This window comes from Haemorhous mexicanus, chromosome 12 (assembly GCF_027477595.1).
Source record: "Haemorhous mexicanus isolate bHaeMex1 chromosome 12, bHaeMex1.pri, whole genome shotgun sequence".
Classification (NCBI taxonomy): Eukaryota; Metazoa; Chordata; class Aves; order Passeriformes; family Fringillidae; genus Haemorhous; species Haemorhous mexicanus.
The window spans coordinates 5346689-5366150 of NC_082352.1; the positions used below are offsets into that span (position 1 = coordinate 5346689).

The following is a 19462-nucleotide window of genomic DNA, read 5'->3' on the forward strand; positions in this document are numbered from 1 at the left end:
TACACAACAAAAACACCACCCAATTATCTACAGAAATATGGGGAGAGGCAGCATAGAAGAAAACTCCTCTAATAAAGCCAAGGAAATATTAATTGCAGATTTAATTGTCACTATTTTCTGGGAAAGGAGAAAAAGCTGTTCCTTGTGCTGTATTCTGAAAAAGGATATTAATATAATTTATAGCAGTGGCAGAGGGTTTTAACTGCATAGAGCAGTTCACTCTAAATGAATCTTTGTTTATAAAAAACAAAAGTAAACAAAACCCAAACCATGATATTCCAGTGAGAAAAGGTGAATCCACTGAGCACAGGTAATTAATATTCCACTTGTACCTGTCATTAAAGAGGTCAGGCAGATTGCCTGTCAAAACTTTGTGTTTTCCCTTTCTCAGTGAGTAGGTCAGCACTGTAGCTTTATAATAAACTGATGTATATTTATCTAAATTTACATTTGTTTTTCTAAAGAGAAAATTATGATCTACATCCCAGCTCTTCCTTACTGTTATTTATTGTGTGCTGTGGCCTCTCCTGTAAGCTGAGGCAATTAGCCTTTTGCCCCAGTTCCCTTGGCTTTATTTTACAACTGAATCTCAACCAAAACGTTGTTTCATATTTTCATTTTGACAGCAATAATAATTTTGGTTCTACTCCAGTAGATGATGTATGGAGGGTACTGCTCACCAACAGATTTTCTTCAGCATAAAATCAGGGGCTTTAGACAATGCTGAGTAAATTTTCAATATGATATTCTGATTAGGCGTGACTAAATGTATTGGGGTGCTGTCATTTCTGTAAAGCATATGAAAAGCAATTGAAAAAGTGCTACAGGAGCCATGATTGGCAAATTGTGAATATGCTGATTTATAAATCCCCATTCATAATTTCAAAAGCATACTAATTTAAGAGCTGCAAAAGAAGCAAGATTTTCTTGTGTTTACTAGAATTTGTGAGAAAGAGCAAATCCCATTAGAGCTTGATTCATACCTGAAAAAAATCCACAGAATTTGAAGATATACATATTGAGGGCTTTGACAGACTTCCTGAAGATTCCTGTTTGTGCTCTTGCTGGTATTTGCATTACAGATTCAGAGTGTCTGTGTCCTTTTCTTTTTATCCCTCAGACATTATAATGCAAATCTTAATATCTTTCCAATGCTTGGCAATTTGCATCTTTGAAATATGAATCGTTGTGAGACACAAGAGAATTATGAAGTGAATATACTGATGTGCTTCAAGACACAAACTTGAATCTTCCATAATGAAAAAGTCTAACACTCAAAAGTGTCACAGATTTGGGGTTTATTTGGTGTTTCAGTTCCTTAAATCCACTGAGTTTTCATCTTTTATGAGTTAATATAGGACTGTAAAATAATAAAACAGTGGTAACATGGTAGGTATATTGATAGAGTAAAGTAATTTGTTTTGTGATTCTGTCTGTGGAAAAAAAGAAAAAAAAAGAAATGATACAGAATAGAAATTGCTACAGTTTTAAGAAATTCCTGAGAGATGTCTAGCTCATTTACTCCTATAAACTGAAATACAGAAGTACTTGTAGTGCAAGAATATTGATGTACCTTCTCATATGATTAGCTCTACATTTTGCTTCCCCTGTCCAACAAATAATAATTTCTAGTTCTTTGCATTTCTCACATTGTTGTGGAAGTAATAAAATATTTATTCTTTGTGGAGCCAGTTGAATTTATTTTCTTATCTCCAGCCACTAAAGCACTGATGAAGTGCATTTTTGGTATGCAACTCGTGTCATCCCAAACAAATTTGTGGGGTTTGTCTGATATGTAATTGTAAAGGTATAATTCATGAGAGGCAATCTTTCAGTAAATTTCTTGTGAAAAACAAGGAAACAGTGCTGTTTTCTCTGAGGCTGGTAAATAAACAGATATCTGTATGTGCCTAGAAAATCTGGAGGTTGGTTTCTGGGAGAGGGAAGTGACTGCGTTAAAACTCATTCCATTAAAAATGCACATAACTCCACCCATCAGCATTGCAGTCACTTGTTCTCTGTGGCCATCAGTAAATGACATTTATCTTTGTCCTTCTCAACAGCCACTGGACTTTGAGACCAAAAAGTCCTACACCCTGAAGGTGGAGGCAGCCAACATCCACATCGACCCTCGCTTCCTCAGCGGGGGCCCCTTCAAGGACACAGCCACCGTGAAGATCGTGGTGGAGGATGCTGATGAGCCCCCAGTCTTCTCCTCCCCCACTTACCTTCTGGAAGTACATGAAAATGCTGCTCTCAACTCTGTGCTGGGGCAGGTGACAGCCCACGATCCCGACGTGTCTTCCAGCCCTATTAGGTAAGGCTGCTTGAAAGGGTTCTTTGGGAATGCTGCTGGCAGATCCCAAGTGTATTCCCCACTCACTGGGTGGCTGTTTTCATGCTGTTCTGTTTCTGTAAAGATGCCTGGGTAAGGTTTGGTTTATGATGTTAGATTTATCAGTTCAGATCCTTTTCAAAGTCCCCAAAATGCTCCTTGCCATAGGAGTAGTCTTATGAAACAGAGGAATGCAGTGAAAATGAGCAATGTGAGTGCTTCTTATGAGAAATGAGGTTGGATGGGGTTGAATCATCAGAGTGTATCTCTGCAGTGAATTTAAATAATCCAGTAGTGTCTGCACTAACAATACTGAGTTTGTGCCGTGCACTTGTAAGGTTGTCAAAACATATTTTGTATTCCTTTCTCTAAACCCATTCCTGGTTTAAAGATATGAAGTCAGAGATGATTTTGCCCATATGACTTCTGCATCTTCAGTTTATAATATTTTCCCTTTTTGATCTAATTTGAACAAAATCTTTTATTCCAGTTTGATCAGATCAGTGGGTTTTATCTAATTTGGTGAGCACACATGTTCCCCCCCACCCTTGGTAGTGACTGCATGGTGGGGTGAGTGTTCCAAAGCACATTCTGCTCTGTGTAGTACTGCCTGCTAAAAGCATTAGGAAAACCAACACCAAAAAGTGAAATTCATAGCAAAAGCATGTGTGGAGAAAGTCTATTTAATAGTAATCATCACTGTGCATTGCTGCCTCAGGGAATTCAGGGCAGGCAGCATCAGGAGGATGATGTTAGCTGTTCTAATCCATCATTTTCTATCACTATCATTTTCTAATCACTGTCACTTCCATCAGGTTTGTTGCAGAGCTGGACTTTCAACCTTTATGTAGAGGTCCTGCATGATGCATATCATAGTATAGTACCTTCAGAATTAGAAATTCAGATTTGCCAACGTGTTTGGATGCTTTAGGACTTGTGTGTGAAGATGTTGGAGAGTATGTTTGAGTTTTACACGACTTCCTTCTGAGGGGCAGCTCTGACCTCTGCTCCCTGGGCCAGGGACAGCACCCAGGGAACAGCTGGGAGATCAGGGAAAGGTTCTGCTTCCCCCAGAGGTGCTGGCACTGCCCAGGCTCCCAGGGAATGGGCACAGCCCTGAGGCTGCCAGAGCTCCAGAAGGGTTTGGGCACCAAGGATGCACAGGGGGGATTGCTGGGGGTCTGGGCAGGGCCAGGAGTCAGACTCAGTTAGGGGGAATTTTGAAGGAGTTTTGAATGAGTTCGAGATGGGACCTTTTTAGATGATGAAATTTATTTTTATCTTCTTCATAGGCAGGAAGGGTGAGTTCAGCTCCCATCTTCACCACATGGTTCAGAAGGTCCCAAGACCTTTAGTTACAGGACCTTTTAAGGAGTTATTGACCAATAAAACACTGCCAACAAGGTTATTTATGTTTTTGACCCAGTCCTTAAATATTTCATCTAATGGACCCATGGTACAGTGTCAGCTTTCTTAGCCAATCATGTTATAACACACAAACCTACAGTGCTGCATTCTAAACTCCTTGTTTACCTTTGTAGCTACTTTTATTTTTTCCATATCTGAAGCTCTAGAACTTTAAACTTTCCTTAACTTAATGTGTCTCTGCTTTAAACTATAAATCCACATTCTTGCTTCTGTCACCTGGGTTTGGAAGCCTTTTCCAAGGTCTCAGATCAAATCCTGTGTTTAATTCTAAGCTAAACAGGCCCAAAGTTCTGAGAATTCCCTGCATTTCAGATTCCAACACTCAATAATCCTTGTGGTCCCTTCCCACTCAGGATATCCTCTGATTCTGTAATTCTCATTTGTAAATCAGACTTTCAAAAGCAGATAACCACAGCACCAGCTCCCATGGATTCCTAAACAAAAATACCACAGAATGGCAGGGTTTGATCTGTCACAATTGAAGCAGTGGCTCCATCCCTGATTTTTTTGCTGCTGCCCACTGGTGTCTGTGAAAAAGACAAAACAGATCCTCTGAGAGGAGTGTGAGACCAGCCATGGTGACAGCAAATCTCTTCCCTGTGTTCCAGCTCCAGAGGAATCTCTCTCTCAGGGGAACCTCAGCTCCTTCCCTCTGCCCTGCCCTGTTTGCTCCTGGCTTGGTCCTGGCTCCTCTTCCTCTGCCTCATCCCAGCCTGCCTCCACCCCTGCCTCACTCTTACCTTGGCTGCTTGTCCACTCTTCTTCTGCTGCCCTGGCATTTTTTTTCTCACCTGCCTCAAACTCTTAATAATTAATTCCTTTTACATACCTGCCTCTGTTCTAAAACTTAGCTTTTTTATTCTGTCCAAGCCCCAAAAATGGATCTGAGTAAAAGACTTGCCTAGTTTCCACTTCTTCATCATTTTATAAATCAAGAGACCTTCAAACTTTTAAAAACAAAAATACTTTGGAAACTGAATTAGAATGTTATTGCTCATCAGGTCATATAAAAACACTTAGCATACATGAAACAGAATTGGCCAAAATTAATTAAATTAATTAAATTAATTAATTAGTATGATTTATATTTTTCTTTAAATAATAGATCCAGTACTTTATAATATCTAATATTTTCTAAAATATTGGTTTAGTAGTTAAGTAAGGAATACACAGAGCCCAATTTTCTGTGCAACTTTTTTGCTCTTGCATGCTACCTGTTTAATTTGGATTTATCTGGGAGAGCTCTAGAAAGCTCAGATTCTTCTCTTTTTTTTTTGCATTTTTTGCATAAAAATATTTTAAGGACAAAAAAAATTCAAGTTAGTAATTCTACTATTAAAAGAGGGAAAATACTAGTCAGAGACAAGTAGGGAGCAGAAGTACAATTCCTTTCTTTCCAGTTTGGAACAAAATAGGAAGCTGGCAGGTTCTAACAGAAACACACTCAAGCACTGGTTTTATTGATTGGAATGTACATTTCTTCTGTTATTGTATCATGTATATGATGCAGATTTTTTGCAGATTTTCTATGATACCAAAAATATCAAACTTTAGTTAACAATCTGAAAAAATACTACAAACTGTTCTAAAACTGAAGAACTGTTTTGATGTTAGTGTTGCCTGGCCTTTTTAAAATCCCTTTTTTCCCCTTCAAAACAGAATTTTAGCAAGGAATAACGACTTGTATTTCAAGGAAATTACATTTATTCAAAAGATATCTGTTCTATCAATATTTAGCTTAGACAGAGCTGCTGTGTACATTTGTTATAAAAACCCAGGCAGCACAAACAAAATATGAATCACCTTCTGTGCTCCCAATACCACGTCTGCTTTGCATTAGCCTGGTACACAAAGGCTCCACACATTCAGAGGATTGCAGTGCCACAAATGAAATCAAATTTGGATATCTCTGAACGTGGGAAGAGTCTCATAATTGAATCAAAGGAAAAAATGTTAAAGAATTTAGAAAAGTTATTCTCAAATACAGCCTGGAAAGAAGCTTGTGGTCTCGGGGGAAGGTGTCCCTGCCCAAGGCAGAGGTTGGAATGAGATGATCTTTAGGGTCCTTTCCAACCCAGACTATTCTATTACTTTCTTTTTTTTAAGGAAAAAAAAAAAAAATTGTTCATCCTTATTTCTAACCAATTCACCAGTACTTTGCTTTTAAAGCTTGCTTGGAAAACATAAAGCATTGTCTGAACTTTCTCTCACTTGATCTAAAGGCAGAAAGCCTCTCACAGGTTTACAAGCAGGTAAATGGATGGATTTTTGGGGCTGTCCTGTGCAGAGCCAGGAGCTGGAATTCAATGATCCTTGTGGGTTAGGATATTCTGTGATTCTGTGAGGTTTTTTCCAATCCATCAGCTTTAAAATAAGCAACACAAGCTCTTTTTGGTCCTTAGTTGCCATTCTGCAGTGCATGCTGCTTAAGGGCCTCCTATTTTTAAGGCTGATGGTGAAAAGGCTTTGCAGAATTGGGTAATAATTGTAAATAATTGTAGGTTGTTGTGTTTCAGCCCAGTGATTCCAGGATTTTGTGTCAGGGCCACATCTGAATGCATGCCTCCTGTTTGGGGAAGGAGCCCAATGAGTCCAGCTGAGCTGTGAGGCTCTGCTGTGGCTGGTGTGGGCAGGGTGGCACATCCTGGGAACATCTCCAGCCTGGGAAGATCATCCCCTGCTGGCACCCAGCTGTGGGCTCCAGGGCTGGCACCCAGCTGTGGGTGGGCTCCAGGGCTGGCACCCAGCTGTGGGTGGGCTCCAGGGCTGGCACCCAGCTGTGGGCTCCAGGGCTGGCACCCAGCTGTGGGTGGGCTCCAGGGCTGGCACCCAGCTGTGGATGGGCTCGAGGTCTGGCACCCAGCTGTGGGCTCCAGGGCTGGCACCCAGCTGTGGGTGGGCTCCAGGGCTGGCACCCAGCTGTGGATGGGCTCCAGGGCTGGCACCCAGCTGTGGGTGGGCTCCAGGGCTGGCACCCAGCTGTGGATGGGCTCCAGGGCTGGCACCCAGCTGTGGATGGGCTCCAGGGCTGGCACCCAGCTGTGGGCTCCAGGGCTGGCACCCAGCTGTGGGTGGGCTCCAGGGCTGGCACCCAGCTGTGGGTGGGCTCCAGGGCTGGCACCCAGCTGTGGGTGGGCTCCAGGGCTGGCACCCAGCTGTGGGTGGGCTCCAGGGCTGGCACTCAGCTGTGGATAGGCTCCAGGGCTGGCACCCAGCTGTGGGTGGGCTCCAGGGCTGGCACCCAGCTGTGGGTGGGCTCCAGGGCTGGCACCCAGCTGTGGGTGGGCTCCAGGGCTGGCACCCAGCTGTGGATGGGCTCGAGGTCTGGCACCCAGCTGTGGGCTCCAGGGCTGGCACCCAGCTGTGGGTGGGCTCGAGGGCTGGCACCCAGCTGTGGGTGGGCTCCAGGGCTGGCACCCAGCTGTGGATGGGCTCCAGGGCTGGCACCCAGCTGTGGATGGGCTCCAGGGCTGGCACCCAGCTGTGGGCTCCAGGGCTGGCACCCAGCTGTGGATGGGCTCCAGGGCTGGCACCCAGCTGTGGGTGGGCTCCAGGGCTGGCACCCAGCTGTGGGCTCCAGGGCTGGCACCCAGCTGTGGATGGGCTCCAGGGCTGGCACCCAGCTGTGGATGGGCTCCAGGGCTGGCACCCAGCTGTGGGCGGGCTCCAGGGCTGGCACCCAGCTGTGGGTGGGCTCCAGGGCTGGCACCCAGCTGTGGGCGGGCTCCAGGGCTGGCACCCAGCTGTGGGTGGGCTCCAGGGCTGGCACCCAGCTGTGGGTGGGCTCCAGGGCTGGCACCCAGCTGTGGGCTCCAGGGCTGGCACCCAGCTGTGGGTGGGCTCCAGGGCTGGCACCCAGCTGTGGGTGGGCTCCAGGGCTGGCACCCAGCTGTGGATGGGCTCCAGGGCTGGCACCCAGCTGTGGGCTCCCCAGCAGTGCTCACTCCACATTCCTGGTGTTGCTTTCTTAGGATGCTCTGTTCATCTGCAGTGAGTTCTCTTGGATAAAGCATGGTCCAGGCACACAGCAAAAAGCATGAGCAATAATCTTATGCTGCAAGTGCCCTCCTATAAATCACTGCCCTTCAGTGCTTTCTCTGTGCAGAGATAAGATTCACTGGAGCAGGTTTTCCCCATTCCTATTGGCAGAGATTTCATCTTTGGCAGCAGTTGATCATTTCCTTAATTCACTACAGGCCTTAAAAAACCAGACTCAATATTTTGTGGCTCCCCAATGGCGCAGTTGTTTATCTGTCACTAAGTACCCTGTCCAATCTGCCTGGCATTCATAAAAATGGAGATTTACCACTCCTGGGGTGTCAGTTCTGGGGTTCAAATCTCAGCAGGAGCAGCTAAAAAAGGGTTTCTGCTCCTATTTACATTAGTGCAAATAAGGAGTAGATCAAATAAAGTCATAACAGCAACAGTGCAAGAGCAGGACTGAGAATCCTTTCCAGGCTTCTGTTAAACCACTGTGGGGTTGTTCCTATAATTGCCATAGCAGACTCATAAACTAACCCAAACTTCCCAATAACCTGTGCTGGCTTTATGGCAATTTCAAAAGATATTATTTCCCAAGATATTATTTTCTCATTTTTAGAGAAATATATGTTTTATGTATGTTTTATGGATCTGACAATGCATCCCCATTAAAAAGAGTTACAACACCATTATCATGAAAAGGAAACTGCAAATGTGTTGGTAGTTTTCCCAGGTTTATGACACTGGAGATTTTATTTTTTGGTTTTGTAACAAATATTTATCACATTAAAATCAGGAGAGGGTTTTACCTCTTTGTTGTCTTGCAAATTCATGCAACTTATGTTAAAAATGTTTCCTCTTGAATTGTTGGGTTTGTTGTGAGTAAATACTGCTGGGATGAGATGAAATGTGATATAATAAACTCACAAATGTGTCACTCCCTCTTTTATAACTTCAAAACCTGCATGGCAGGAAGGCTCTGAGTGGAAGTTTAAGGAAGGATTGATCCTTAGAGAAAAACTGTCTTTCCTCAGTGGAATTTATGTCAAGCCCAGGTCAACTAAACATTGAATACCATATGAGCATTTCACATTTTACTTTGTTTGTGGACTGGGAAATTTTCTTATATCTTTGGTATCAGTAGAGTCCTTTCAGCATTACATAAAACTCAAAAATGAAAAGACAGTTTTAAGTGATGACTTCTTACAAAGAGCTGATTGCTGTCTTTTCTTGTTTTTTCTTGAGTGAAATCTTAAACCTGTGAAAGGCTGTGAGGTATTTTTTACTAACTTCACTAGTTCCAGAATTTTACTTCTAATGCTTGAATTGGAACTAGGGAGACATCAAAATATGGTTAAGATCCATTTTCAAAATGATTGCCTGAAGTTAAATACCTGCAGCTTTATTCTTCCACACAAGTGACCTGCTTTTCAGAAATGCTGAGTTTAGTGCAGTTCCCATTAAACCACTGAGAACTGAGTATGTGGAGCTCATGAGAAAATCAGTTTACTTCAATGTCCAAATACACATGCATGTGTCTAGCTTGAGGCACAGATATTTGGAATTTGACTTCATATTTTTTCTGATACTCTTACCAAACCAGTAATTTTTCAATGAGTAGAACTAGTTCTTCTGAGAGTTTCAAACAAAATATCTAACAAATCCCATTTTGTAGTTAAGCTGGGGTTTTCCCTCTTAAATCCATTACTTGGAAGTACCTTACCAGTGGGATCAGGTTAGCCTTGAAGTCAGGCAATGCAGTATTTAAACACTTAAACTTGAAAATTTTGATAAGTTTTCATCATTTAGAGCTCTTTTTGAAAGTGAGCTGTATCTTCCAGAATGCATTGCACAAATAATCTAATTGCAATGCAACTTTCATTCTAAATACGAAAATGTCTGATACTGAAATAAATAAAAAAAAGATGAACACAATAATCCTGAGCTTTGAAATCAGATGCTAATGCTGTGTCTATTAAAATCGATTGTGTTAGGCTGGAATGAGTTTGAGTTCATTGGAGTATATTTATTGTAGTGTATAAAGGGACCTCCAAATCAGAATATTTTTTGGAAATTGCTTCTGCTAAAGCACGAACCAGAATGGAATAGCTGATTTTCAGATAACTATGCCATTCTCACTGTAGTAAAATACGTTCTTTTATTGGGGAATTTTAACAATGTGCTTGCAAAAGGTAGAAAAGCGATGAGAAAGCGACAGTTTGGAGTCACTTTTCTGGCCACTCCATAAGGTAATTGAGTGTGATACCTTATCCTAACTCTCCTAACTATTGTGCCTTGCTGTAATGCAGAACAGATGTAAAAACTGCCAGTGCTGAAGGAGTGTCTGTAATACACAGCCACAAAGGCTTAAAAGGCTTTTGTATAAATCCACAATCAGGATTCAGTAAAACTCCTTGAAGTCAATTGCTGTTAAACCATATCAATAGTTTATCACTCAACTCCCTCTTTCTCTACCTCTCCTGTCAAGAAACCGAAGGCTCAATTTTGTCATTTAGTTTCTTTTCACGAGGAATTCATTAATAAAATAACTCTGTGCAAATGGACAAACATAAAAGCTTTCTGGAGATCTGGACCTGAGCTTTAAATCATCCTCCTGCTTAATGCACCACTGGAGCAATCCACTGCAGCTCTGACTCCCTGCTTGGGCTGCAGAATTTACCCGGACATTCACATTTGCAAACTCGGACTACCTGTCAGATGGAAGTTGTTTGGTTAAAAATCAGTGATGTCAACCCAGCAAAGAGTCCAGCCTCCAGCATTTGCAGTGTTTTATAAGAAAAAATGGTGATTCACTGTGGATTCAAGCAGCCCATGGAGCTGCTTGAACTATAAGCAAATAATGTGCTTGGTGAATCGTTCATGCTTCATTAATCTGAAATTTATTGGTAAAATAATATTATTCAGCCCTTTTTTAAAATAACCACAAAGCCCACCACTTTTGTGGCTTAATACATTACTGTTGAAATTATCATCAGTTACTGTGAAATACCATAGAAGCTGTCCAATAAATGTGATGGATTGTGTAATTAACTCTTGATCAGCTCTGTTTTTCAGAGATGCTACCCAGTGAACCTGAGGGCACTTTACGACCTTCACACTGGGTATACAGCTAATTACTCCTTGGGCAATAATTATTAAGTTTTTTTAGCATCAGTTTGTCATTTTGTCTTGTAAATTATTATGCTATTGAGCTTCTCAATCCATTTGGCTATAAAACAGCAGCTCTCAGAGGGCTCCCTAAATTGTCTCTGTGACTGTATGGATTACAGCAACTTCATTAAGTAGATTACAGGGATGTCTGTTTTGCAGGTTTTCCATCGATCGCCACACTGACCTTGAGAGACAGTTCAACATCAATGCAGAGGATGGGAAAATAACTCTGGCAACACCCCTGGACAGAGAAACCAGCACATGGCACAACATCACGATTGTAGCCACTGAAACCAGTAAGTGTTTGAGTACTCTGACTGTTCTGTTGGGTTTACAACTGATTTTAATAGTGCAAACTTTATGTAATTCAGTAAAATAAAACGTACTGGGTGCTCGAGTTAGAGAATTTTGGAAAGAAAGCTTAATTTTTGTGCAAGCTCCATTTCTTTTAGTTTTGACAACAGCATATTTTTTTCAGTTAAAAAGACAATAGATATTCTGAAGTGATAGGTGAGTACATATGTACAGGGTATGCAGAGTAAACATTAAAAAATGGTTTAAAAAGCCCAGACCCAAGACTTATAATTAGCTCTGTTAAGACAGAAAAATTTAAAGCTTTGCTATTGTAGAAGTAAATTGAAGGCTCAACCCAGACGTTCTTAATTCTGAGTGCTATTATGTTTCAGAGCCATAAATGATTAAGCACAGGGGTAATGTTGCATGAAAGTGGTGCTGTTGGATACATATGGATGAGTTTACTCACAGCCAGCTCTCAACAAGAACTTGCATTGTTCAGGTCCACAGAGCCCTGGTGGCTGCTCTGCACACCTGAGTCAGGAGAGCTGCCCTGCCTGGCAACACGGGTCAGAGATTTTAATCAAGGAGAATTCTTAATTAATTTGGAGCTGCTGACAGGATCACACACGACAGTGTAATTTATTATTCATATTAGCACTGTATTTTAGACAATGCATGTGACACAGGAGGATTGAGGCAAAGGAGCAGGTGGGGAAGCTGGCACCCTGTGTCGTGTCCTGAACTGGGACACAAGCCCTGGAACCCTCTCTGTTCTGCACTCTGTGCAGCAGAACCCATTTGCACTGAAGGAATATCTGTCTGCAGAGCCTGGTGACCAGTGCTGCTCACTCCTGCATGGAGAGAGCTGCCATGTTTGCTTTCCCCCAGATCTCTGCTTTGAAGGATACAGCATTATGGTACAGAGCATTTGAAGCTCAGTTTTATATGACTACAGCCATGAACATAATAAATTGGGGAATAAAATATGCTTATTTGGCCAGTTTTTGTTGTCTAATACTTTTCCTGTGGTACTTTTTGGCAATGAAGAGAGATGGGGAAGACTAATTTGGTGATCAGAACCCGAATTTATTGTGGACTACCAATGCTTATATACTGTTTTAGGAAGACTAGTAAGGTTTACTACAATGATTAGGTTAAAATCACATACACAAAGTTATGCATATTACAACATCTCTTGTCTGCAGAGTTTAATGAAATTTTCTTTTTCTGGTAAACCAGTCTGATTGAATCTTCTTTTAATCCTCAAAGTTCTCTTTGCTCCTGTCAAGGCATCCTGTTATCTCTTATCCTAACCAGGTCCAAAATCCATCATCTGTCTTGTGTCCCAATATCACATTATTGTGATTTCTAAACCGAACCTATTTGGAATCCATGACACATGGGAAAGGTGGGTCTGGGTGTGAACTGAGCTCCCAACTTCCAATCCCTGTAACCTGTGAAATCCCCAAATTCCTGAGGAGGGTCAGAGCAACGCAGGGTTCCTCTGACCCTCCTCAGGAATTTGGGGATTTCATTGCCAGCAGAGCCAACAGTGCCCTGTCACTGTGCCATCCTGCAGCCCAACAGTACTTTGATAAATTAGCAGAAATGCTTTCTGCTTGCAGGGAAGCCAAGCCACAAGGAAGGAAAGGAAGGTGTGGCTTCATCCAGTACACTTTTTCCACTTGATATCTAACCAGTTAATAATTTTAAAGTTTTTTAAAGGAAAATTATATAAAATGTCCATACTCATTTTCTCAGATCATGACATTTACCAACAGCATGGAAAGCAGAATTATTAGTTTGTGATCCAACACTAGTAAGATGTAAAGTGAAGTAATTTTACAATTTGTTTCCTCCAGAAAGTTAAAAAGGAACAAGATAAAAGGAATAACTTTGCAAGACACTCCTCCAGTTCATTTTTATGTCTCCTTAACATGTGTGTCAGAGCAAAGCTGCCAGAAGTGCACTTTACTAAGCCACACAAGCATGGAGTCTCTGCCTGTTGCATTTTCAGTTTTTTGAAACATAATTATACTTGAGAATTTTGTAACAAATCAGCCTTGTCATTAGACTTCATGGGAGCCTCAGCATCTATTGCTATTGTAAAATTGCCTCTTATCAGACTGGCTATGAAAATAATAATGCCAATCTTGTTCTAAGCATTTGTGTTCCTGCTGATGGCTTATTTTTGCATTCCTAATATAATTATTTGACATTTACATAAAACAAGGGCTTAATTTCATAGACTACTGTCTTTGCTTATTTAAGTGAAATTATTTTTAAGCTCTTCAAGCAGAAATTAAATTTGCTTATAGAACTGTCAAACAGGGGAAAATGGGCATTTTTAGATTTTTTTTCCAAGACAGTAATAGACAAAATCTCTGTTATAAAATAACAGAAATCTGTTGGAGGCAGACACAAGCAGCAAATGCAAATACAAAGTGTGTCATTACAATGCCTTCACTGACAGCCCTATTAATGGACTGCTGATCTCTCACAGGAACATAAATATGTGAGGATTGTTCATGCAGGAACATTTCCTCTTCCTGGGCTGGCTGCTTCCCCGGGCTTGTGCAAGGCTCTCCTCTCCACCTGCAGGGCAATGACCAGGCCATTTAATTAAATTTGCTTATCACTCATAAGCCATCATACTGGATTTTTATTTCTTTATTCCCAGCATGGTAGATCCTAGATCATAAGAATATGCCCTAATTTAGCCACACTTTCACAGATAAACACCAACTTTTGACAAACCATAATTCACTATTTCAGAGCTTTGTGATGGTAAGGTACCTGCATCTAAATTTGTGCTCTAAGCTGATTTAATTTTTGGCAGTTTCCTGCTTGTCATCATGACAAAGTTATTTATTTGGATCATCCCTCAGCCACTGTCTCAGGTAGGAGTTTTCCAAGGCAGGATTGGTGTGGTTGAATGGACTGTTCCTGCTTCTGTATTTTCATTTGAAATGGGGGTGAAGATCCTCAGGCTCAGACTGGCTGATCTTTTTAAAAGTGCTCAGATTTGTGTGGATAATTTTAAACATTTTAAATCTTAATGCTCCAAAATATCAATTTAACCCTTTTGTGTCTAGGAAAACAAGGAGGAGGAAAGTGTGAGCCAGTGGAGAATGTGATTCTTCTGTGTGCACTTGACAGGCAAAAGACCAGTTTGGGGTTGTTTTGTGGGGTTTTTCATTTGGTTGGGTTTTTATTTAGAAGAAAGATATTTTCTGTTCTCATTCATATGCAGGTGTCTGGCCAGTGCTTGTTCAGACAAAATTAATGTTATTGGTGACGAATAGCATAACCATTGTGCAAAGTGAGACATTTTGGATGGTGCTGTTCCCTCCTTTACTTTCCCACTGCTGAAAAACTCTTTTGAAGGAGTTTCTAGTTTTCTGCAGCATTTGTTTTCAGGGAGTTAAACTGGCCAGCCAGACTGGAGAGCTGCTGCCTTGAGTGGCTCTCCCTCAGACCTTTGCCCAGAATTTTGGATTGCCTTTACCTTCTCGTTCCCGAAATGCGTGGCCAGTGCACAGGGTGTTGCCTCCTGCTAAAATCCCTGTTACCACAGTGCCCTCCTCTTGTGTTGAGGGACACACCTGGTGCAGGTAGCTTGGTTTGCAAGCTGCAGGTTGAGCTCTGGGTGGGAGCTCAGAGAGACAGGAGGATGTGACCTGTGACCCTTTGCATGCCATGGGATCCCATGACCAGTGGCACAGCTGGGTGAGGGACACCCAGAGTCAGGGCAGGAGCCCAGGGCTCAGGAAGAAGAGTCAAAACTTCCCTGTGCTCAGGCTGTGAAGGGATAAAAGCCCAGGGATAAAAGTCTTTGTGGGGTTCCTCCTCAGAGGTACAGGCTTGGGCTGTGGCTGTGTTACTGTTTGGGAATTAATGGCTTTATGGAGCAAGAGATCTGAGACTCTGCTGAGGGAAACCTGAGCTGGAACCAGTGAGGAAACCTGCTCTGGCTGTGAGTGGGGTGTGGGAGTCAGGAGGGGCCCTGGAGCTGCTGCTGGGTCCCAGCAGTGACAGTGTAGGGTGGTGGGGGTGTCCCTGACAGAGAGTCCCATGAATGGTCACACTGGGAGGTTCCCCTTAATAGTTGCTTGCCCACAAGAGTGAATTCTTTAATCTTTTTGTGGTTACTAGAGTTAAACCAAAGAGCCATCTGTGGAAAAGAATGAACTGAATGAGATTAACATGGTACAGGTGATGTTTATGTGATACAGGTGATACTTAGGTGCTGGTTTCAATATTTCAGATTTAATTACACGTTTTCCTTTAAACTCCTTCTGCAGCTTTGGTCCCCTCAACTGCTACCCTTAAATTTGTCTACTGCTAAATATCTTTTGCACATTTTTCCTATTATGTGATTTCTTACATCTCTTTCTTATGGGATCAAATTAATTTTTGCTTCTTTGTTGCTTAACTTTTTTCCTTGCTCATCTCCTCTGTACTGATGAATTCTGCCATATGGATTTTCAAGAGAAGATAATATTAGAAAGAACCTTGACATCTTTGAAAGATGCCTCTGAAGCACAGGCTTAGGGTGTGCAGAAGAAATACACTCATGGCAAGGGCGAGATTCAAAGCTATTGAACCTGTGAATTGATTCTTAACTTTTCTTTCTACGTTGCCATTCACCAAGTGTACCCTGCTGAATGGAAAGGAGCAGGAATATCAAAGTGATGACAGGCTGGAGGAAGCAGGTCCACTGGCAAAATGATTTCCTGAGAATGAACCTTAGTGCTCTGTGGATATAAAGGGTGAATGTTGGCACTGACTCTGGACTTTAAACACTGACCTAAGGAGATTTCTCATTAGTTTGTGGTGTAGCTGAGACTTACATGAGCCTAAAGTAGTAGCCAAGGTTAGGAGGTTTATTTTAAATTTAAATGCTTGAGAGTGGGGTGAAAGTAGACTTGCTCTGTAAGTCAGGGTTGATAGTGCTACTCATGTGTTTGAGCTCTCTGGAGCTGTATCCTGAACAGGAAAGGAATCTGGGGGCATGTGCAAGGGTTTTTTGACAGCCTGAATTGCAGTGCAGTAAGAATGAATGATTAAATTACAGACGTCTCTTTTGGTGCATCTTTTTTATGTGTACAAAGGCTCATCACATCTTTGGTTCTTTGCTACTTGCTTGAAATGAATTTTCTACCATTCAGTAAAATCTGGTGGAGTCAGGATCCTAACAGTCAGATGTGATCTCGTTCTCCTGAACTCACAAATACATTTTTTCCTTGTGTAGATTACAATTATAGCTGTAACTCCTGCTCCCATTGACATGCTTGTGTTGCTGGCATTAACTGGCTGCCAATTTTGCTGGGCAGTGAAGCAGAGCAGGGTTCAGGGTTTAGCCTCCTCAGTATTCTCCCAGTTTCTTGCACAGATTTTGCAGCATTTACCACGTTATGTGTTGTCAATGCTAGTCAGAGGAAAAGAAAATCAAATAGCCATGACTTATTTATTTGACCATTTTTTCCTACAGATTCTGAATGGAGCTCAGAATCACTGATCATTCAAGAGATCAGATTGCCAGACATGGATAAAGCATGTAATAATTAAACTCTGTCCTCTTTCTGCCTCCATCTCTGTGGATTTCCATTTTCTAAAGGCTGGAACAGCCACCTTGCAGATACTGCCTAGCACACTCACAATGTGGGCCATTAATACTAGGGAAATGCCTATCATTGCTGGTTAATTGATATAACAACAGCAGTAATAAATGCAGAACTAGTGTAGTTTGAACCAAACAAAGACTTATGTAAGAGAAGCTGGTTTAACTTAGCCTAGAAAGAAATTTATTAGCACTAGAATTTGACTGCACAACATGCCTCTGATTTAAATATGAATATCCTGATATTTGCATATTCATCCCTCCAAAACTGAAGCTGAGATCTGCTTGAGATAGAGGATTCTAGTGAATTCTTTGGAAACAAAATATACTGCAATGCCTTCATTATTAGCAATGCTTATCTGAAATTCTCTTTTTAAAAAGTGAGGTAATCTTTTTCCCCAGAATATGTGTATTACATAGTTTAGCTGCCTTGAATGATACCATAGATTTCAACAAGTAAAGACTTTTAAGTATATTCCACTTGGCCAGCTCGGATTTATGACAAACACATCAATAAATAACAGAAAGCCTGGCTCATTATCTCTAAAGACAGCTAAATGATGATCCCTTTAAAGTCCCCAAGCTGCATTTCACTCCATGTAGCACTGGGTGGACTACTCAAGGTTTATATTTTCCTCTGAGCTGTGTTATGATTATTTGCAGTACTGGATTCTTCTCCCTCTTAGGCTGGATATTAGGAAGGAGTTGTTCCCTGGCAGGGTGGGCAGGCCCTGGCACAGGGTGCCCAGAGCAGCTGGGGCTGCCCCTGCATCCCTGGCAGTGCCCAAGGATGTCCAGGTTGGACACTGGGGCTGGGAGTGACCTGGGACAGTGGGAGGTGTCCCTGACCATGGCAGAGGGTGGAAGAAGATTATTTTTAGGTCCTTCCAACCCAAACTGCTCTGGGATCCTGTGATCCTCATACTCTGCACATCACACCCACAGACACACCACAGTGCAGTGCACTAAGGAATCCCACAGCCAGTGCCTGGGACAGGATATTTCTTGTAGCCTGGAGCAGTGCTTTCAGCCAAGGTTTAAACCTCTGAATGAAGGGTTTAATGGAATTTTTGCTGTCCTTATTCTGCAGGCACTGCAGTCACAGAGATGTTATTTTCAGTGGGATTGACTGCTTGATCAAAGGGTTCTTTGCACTCAGCCCCATGTGCCAAGCAAGCAGCACTGCTGTGGCAGCCTCAGCCCCCTGCCCAAGGGCTGGGCAAAGCACCAGAACTGCCACAACCAGTAGAAATTCTCCTGAAGAATTATTCAAAGCAAGAGGTGAAAATCTAGACAAGATCTTGAAATGTAAATGCTGATTTGACCACAATAAATATTTTCCAGGCCCAGAGCAGAGGCATCTCAAGGACAAAGCTGTGGGCTCTGACACAGGTAATTACCCACACCAACAGCATTCTTTGGAAATGAAGAAGTATGAGGCAATTTTGTCACCTAATGGGAAAGGGCATAAAGCCAGAAAGGCTCTATATGGTTTACCAAGAACATAAATAGAGTAATTGAATCATCACCCAGCACAGGCAGTGCTAAAGTTATCCATACTGTGTATTCCTTTAAAAAAATGCAAGGACACTAATTAAAAAGGAAGAGAGACATATTTCTTCAGAACAAGCCTTCAGCTACAATGTACTTTTTAGTGCCATGAATACCTTTGCTTTCATTATGCTTTCATTTATTTAAATTTATTTTGCCTTTTATAGTAAAATAACTATTGGCATTATTAGCAATAATTCTAACATTTTAGAGAGTTGCTTTGGTACATCATATAATTATCTCTAACTTAGGGCTGAGTAAATTTCAGTGAGTTTGAGAAAGAGAAGGAAATAAGCCTTTGTGGAGGTTTAAACAAGAGAAGCTCAGGAATATTAACCTTTTCTGCTTGACCCTTTTTGCTCTGGTTTAGTGGAAATCAAACTATATAATCCATCATTTTTACACTAAACCACAGAATTTGCTAAGGTGTTTTTTATCCTTTTGCACATAATAGAAGGTTACACAGAGCTCCTCAGATCCTAAGGGGTCACAGAAGGTTTGCCATTGGGCAGGGGAGGGCTGGTGCATCTTGTCAAGGCAGTTTGCAGTTCTCAGCTGTGGAAGTGTGCTCAAACATAGCACAGATTTTCCCATTAGTGCTTCACAAAACTCCAGAATAGCAGGAGAGGTGTTCTACATGGATAATAGCATGGGAGGGGCCATATTATGAGGAAATACAGATGGGAAAGGAGTGTGCTTGTGAACAATCGCTGTGTGAAGTGGCCTCAATAGCTCAGGAGCAAGCACTAAAATTCAGGTATTGGGTGCTGAGTAGAAGCTGGAGATCTCTGATTCCAGAGGGAGGCATGGAAAGCAGCTGTGAATAAAGCATCTGAGTAATTCAGTTAAAAAAAAAAGCCAAAAAAAGGTCAAAGAAAGTAGTGAACATCGTTATGACAAGGAAAAGGAGTGAGATTGCAGTAACAGTTTAAATTGTACTTCTGTTTTCTGGGCATTATAAATCCAGGCTGGACAATCAAGTTCTAGACTGGCAAATATAATTTTGTAAAATTGTACTGGAGTTGGAACACTGTTCAAAGCTTAAAGCATAAAAGGCTGGGGCATTGGGTGGTGTT

At 41.9% G+C, this 19462-nt stretch overlaps 1 protein-coding gene across 5 annotated transcripts in view; it reads left to right on the plus strand.

The window, feature by feature from the left end:
• CDH8 (cadherin 8) overlaps positions 1-19462 on the plus strand; it is a 160073-nt gene that overhangs the window by 93282 nt on the left and 47329 nt on the right. For 4 of the 5 annotated variants that reach the window (XR_009487930.1, XM_059856979.1, XM_059856981.1 and 1 more), the window contains 3 exons: positions 2064-2317; positions 11075-11211; positions 18180-18227. Coding sequence is in view for 4 of the 5 variants with exons in the window: in XM_059856979.1 (XP_059712962.1) it covers positions 2064-2317; positions 11075-11211; positions 18180-18227 (439 nt within the window). In the remaining variant the exon portion in view is untranslated. The remainder of the gene's footprint in view (positions 1-2063; positions 2318-11074; positions 11212-18179; positions 18228-19462) is intronic. The other variant, XM_059856980.1, reaches the window with a different exon arrangement.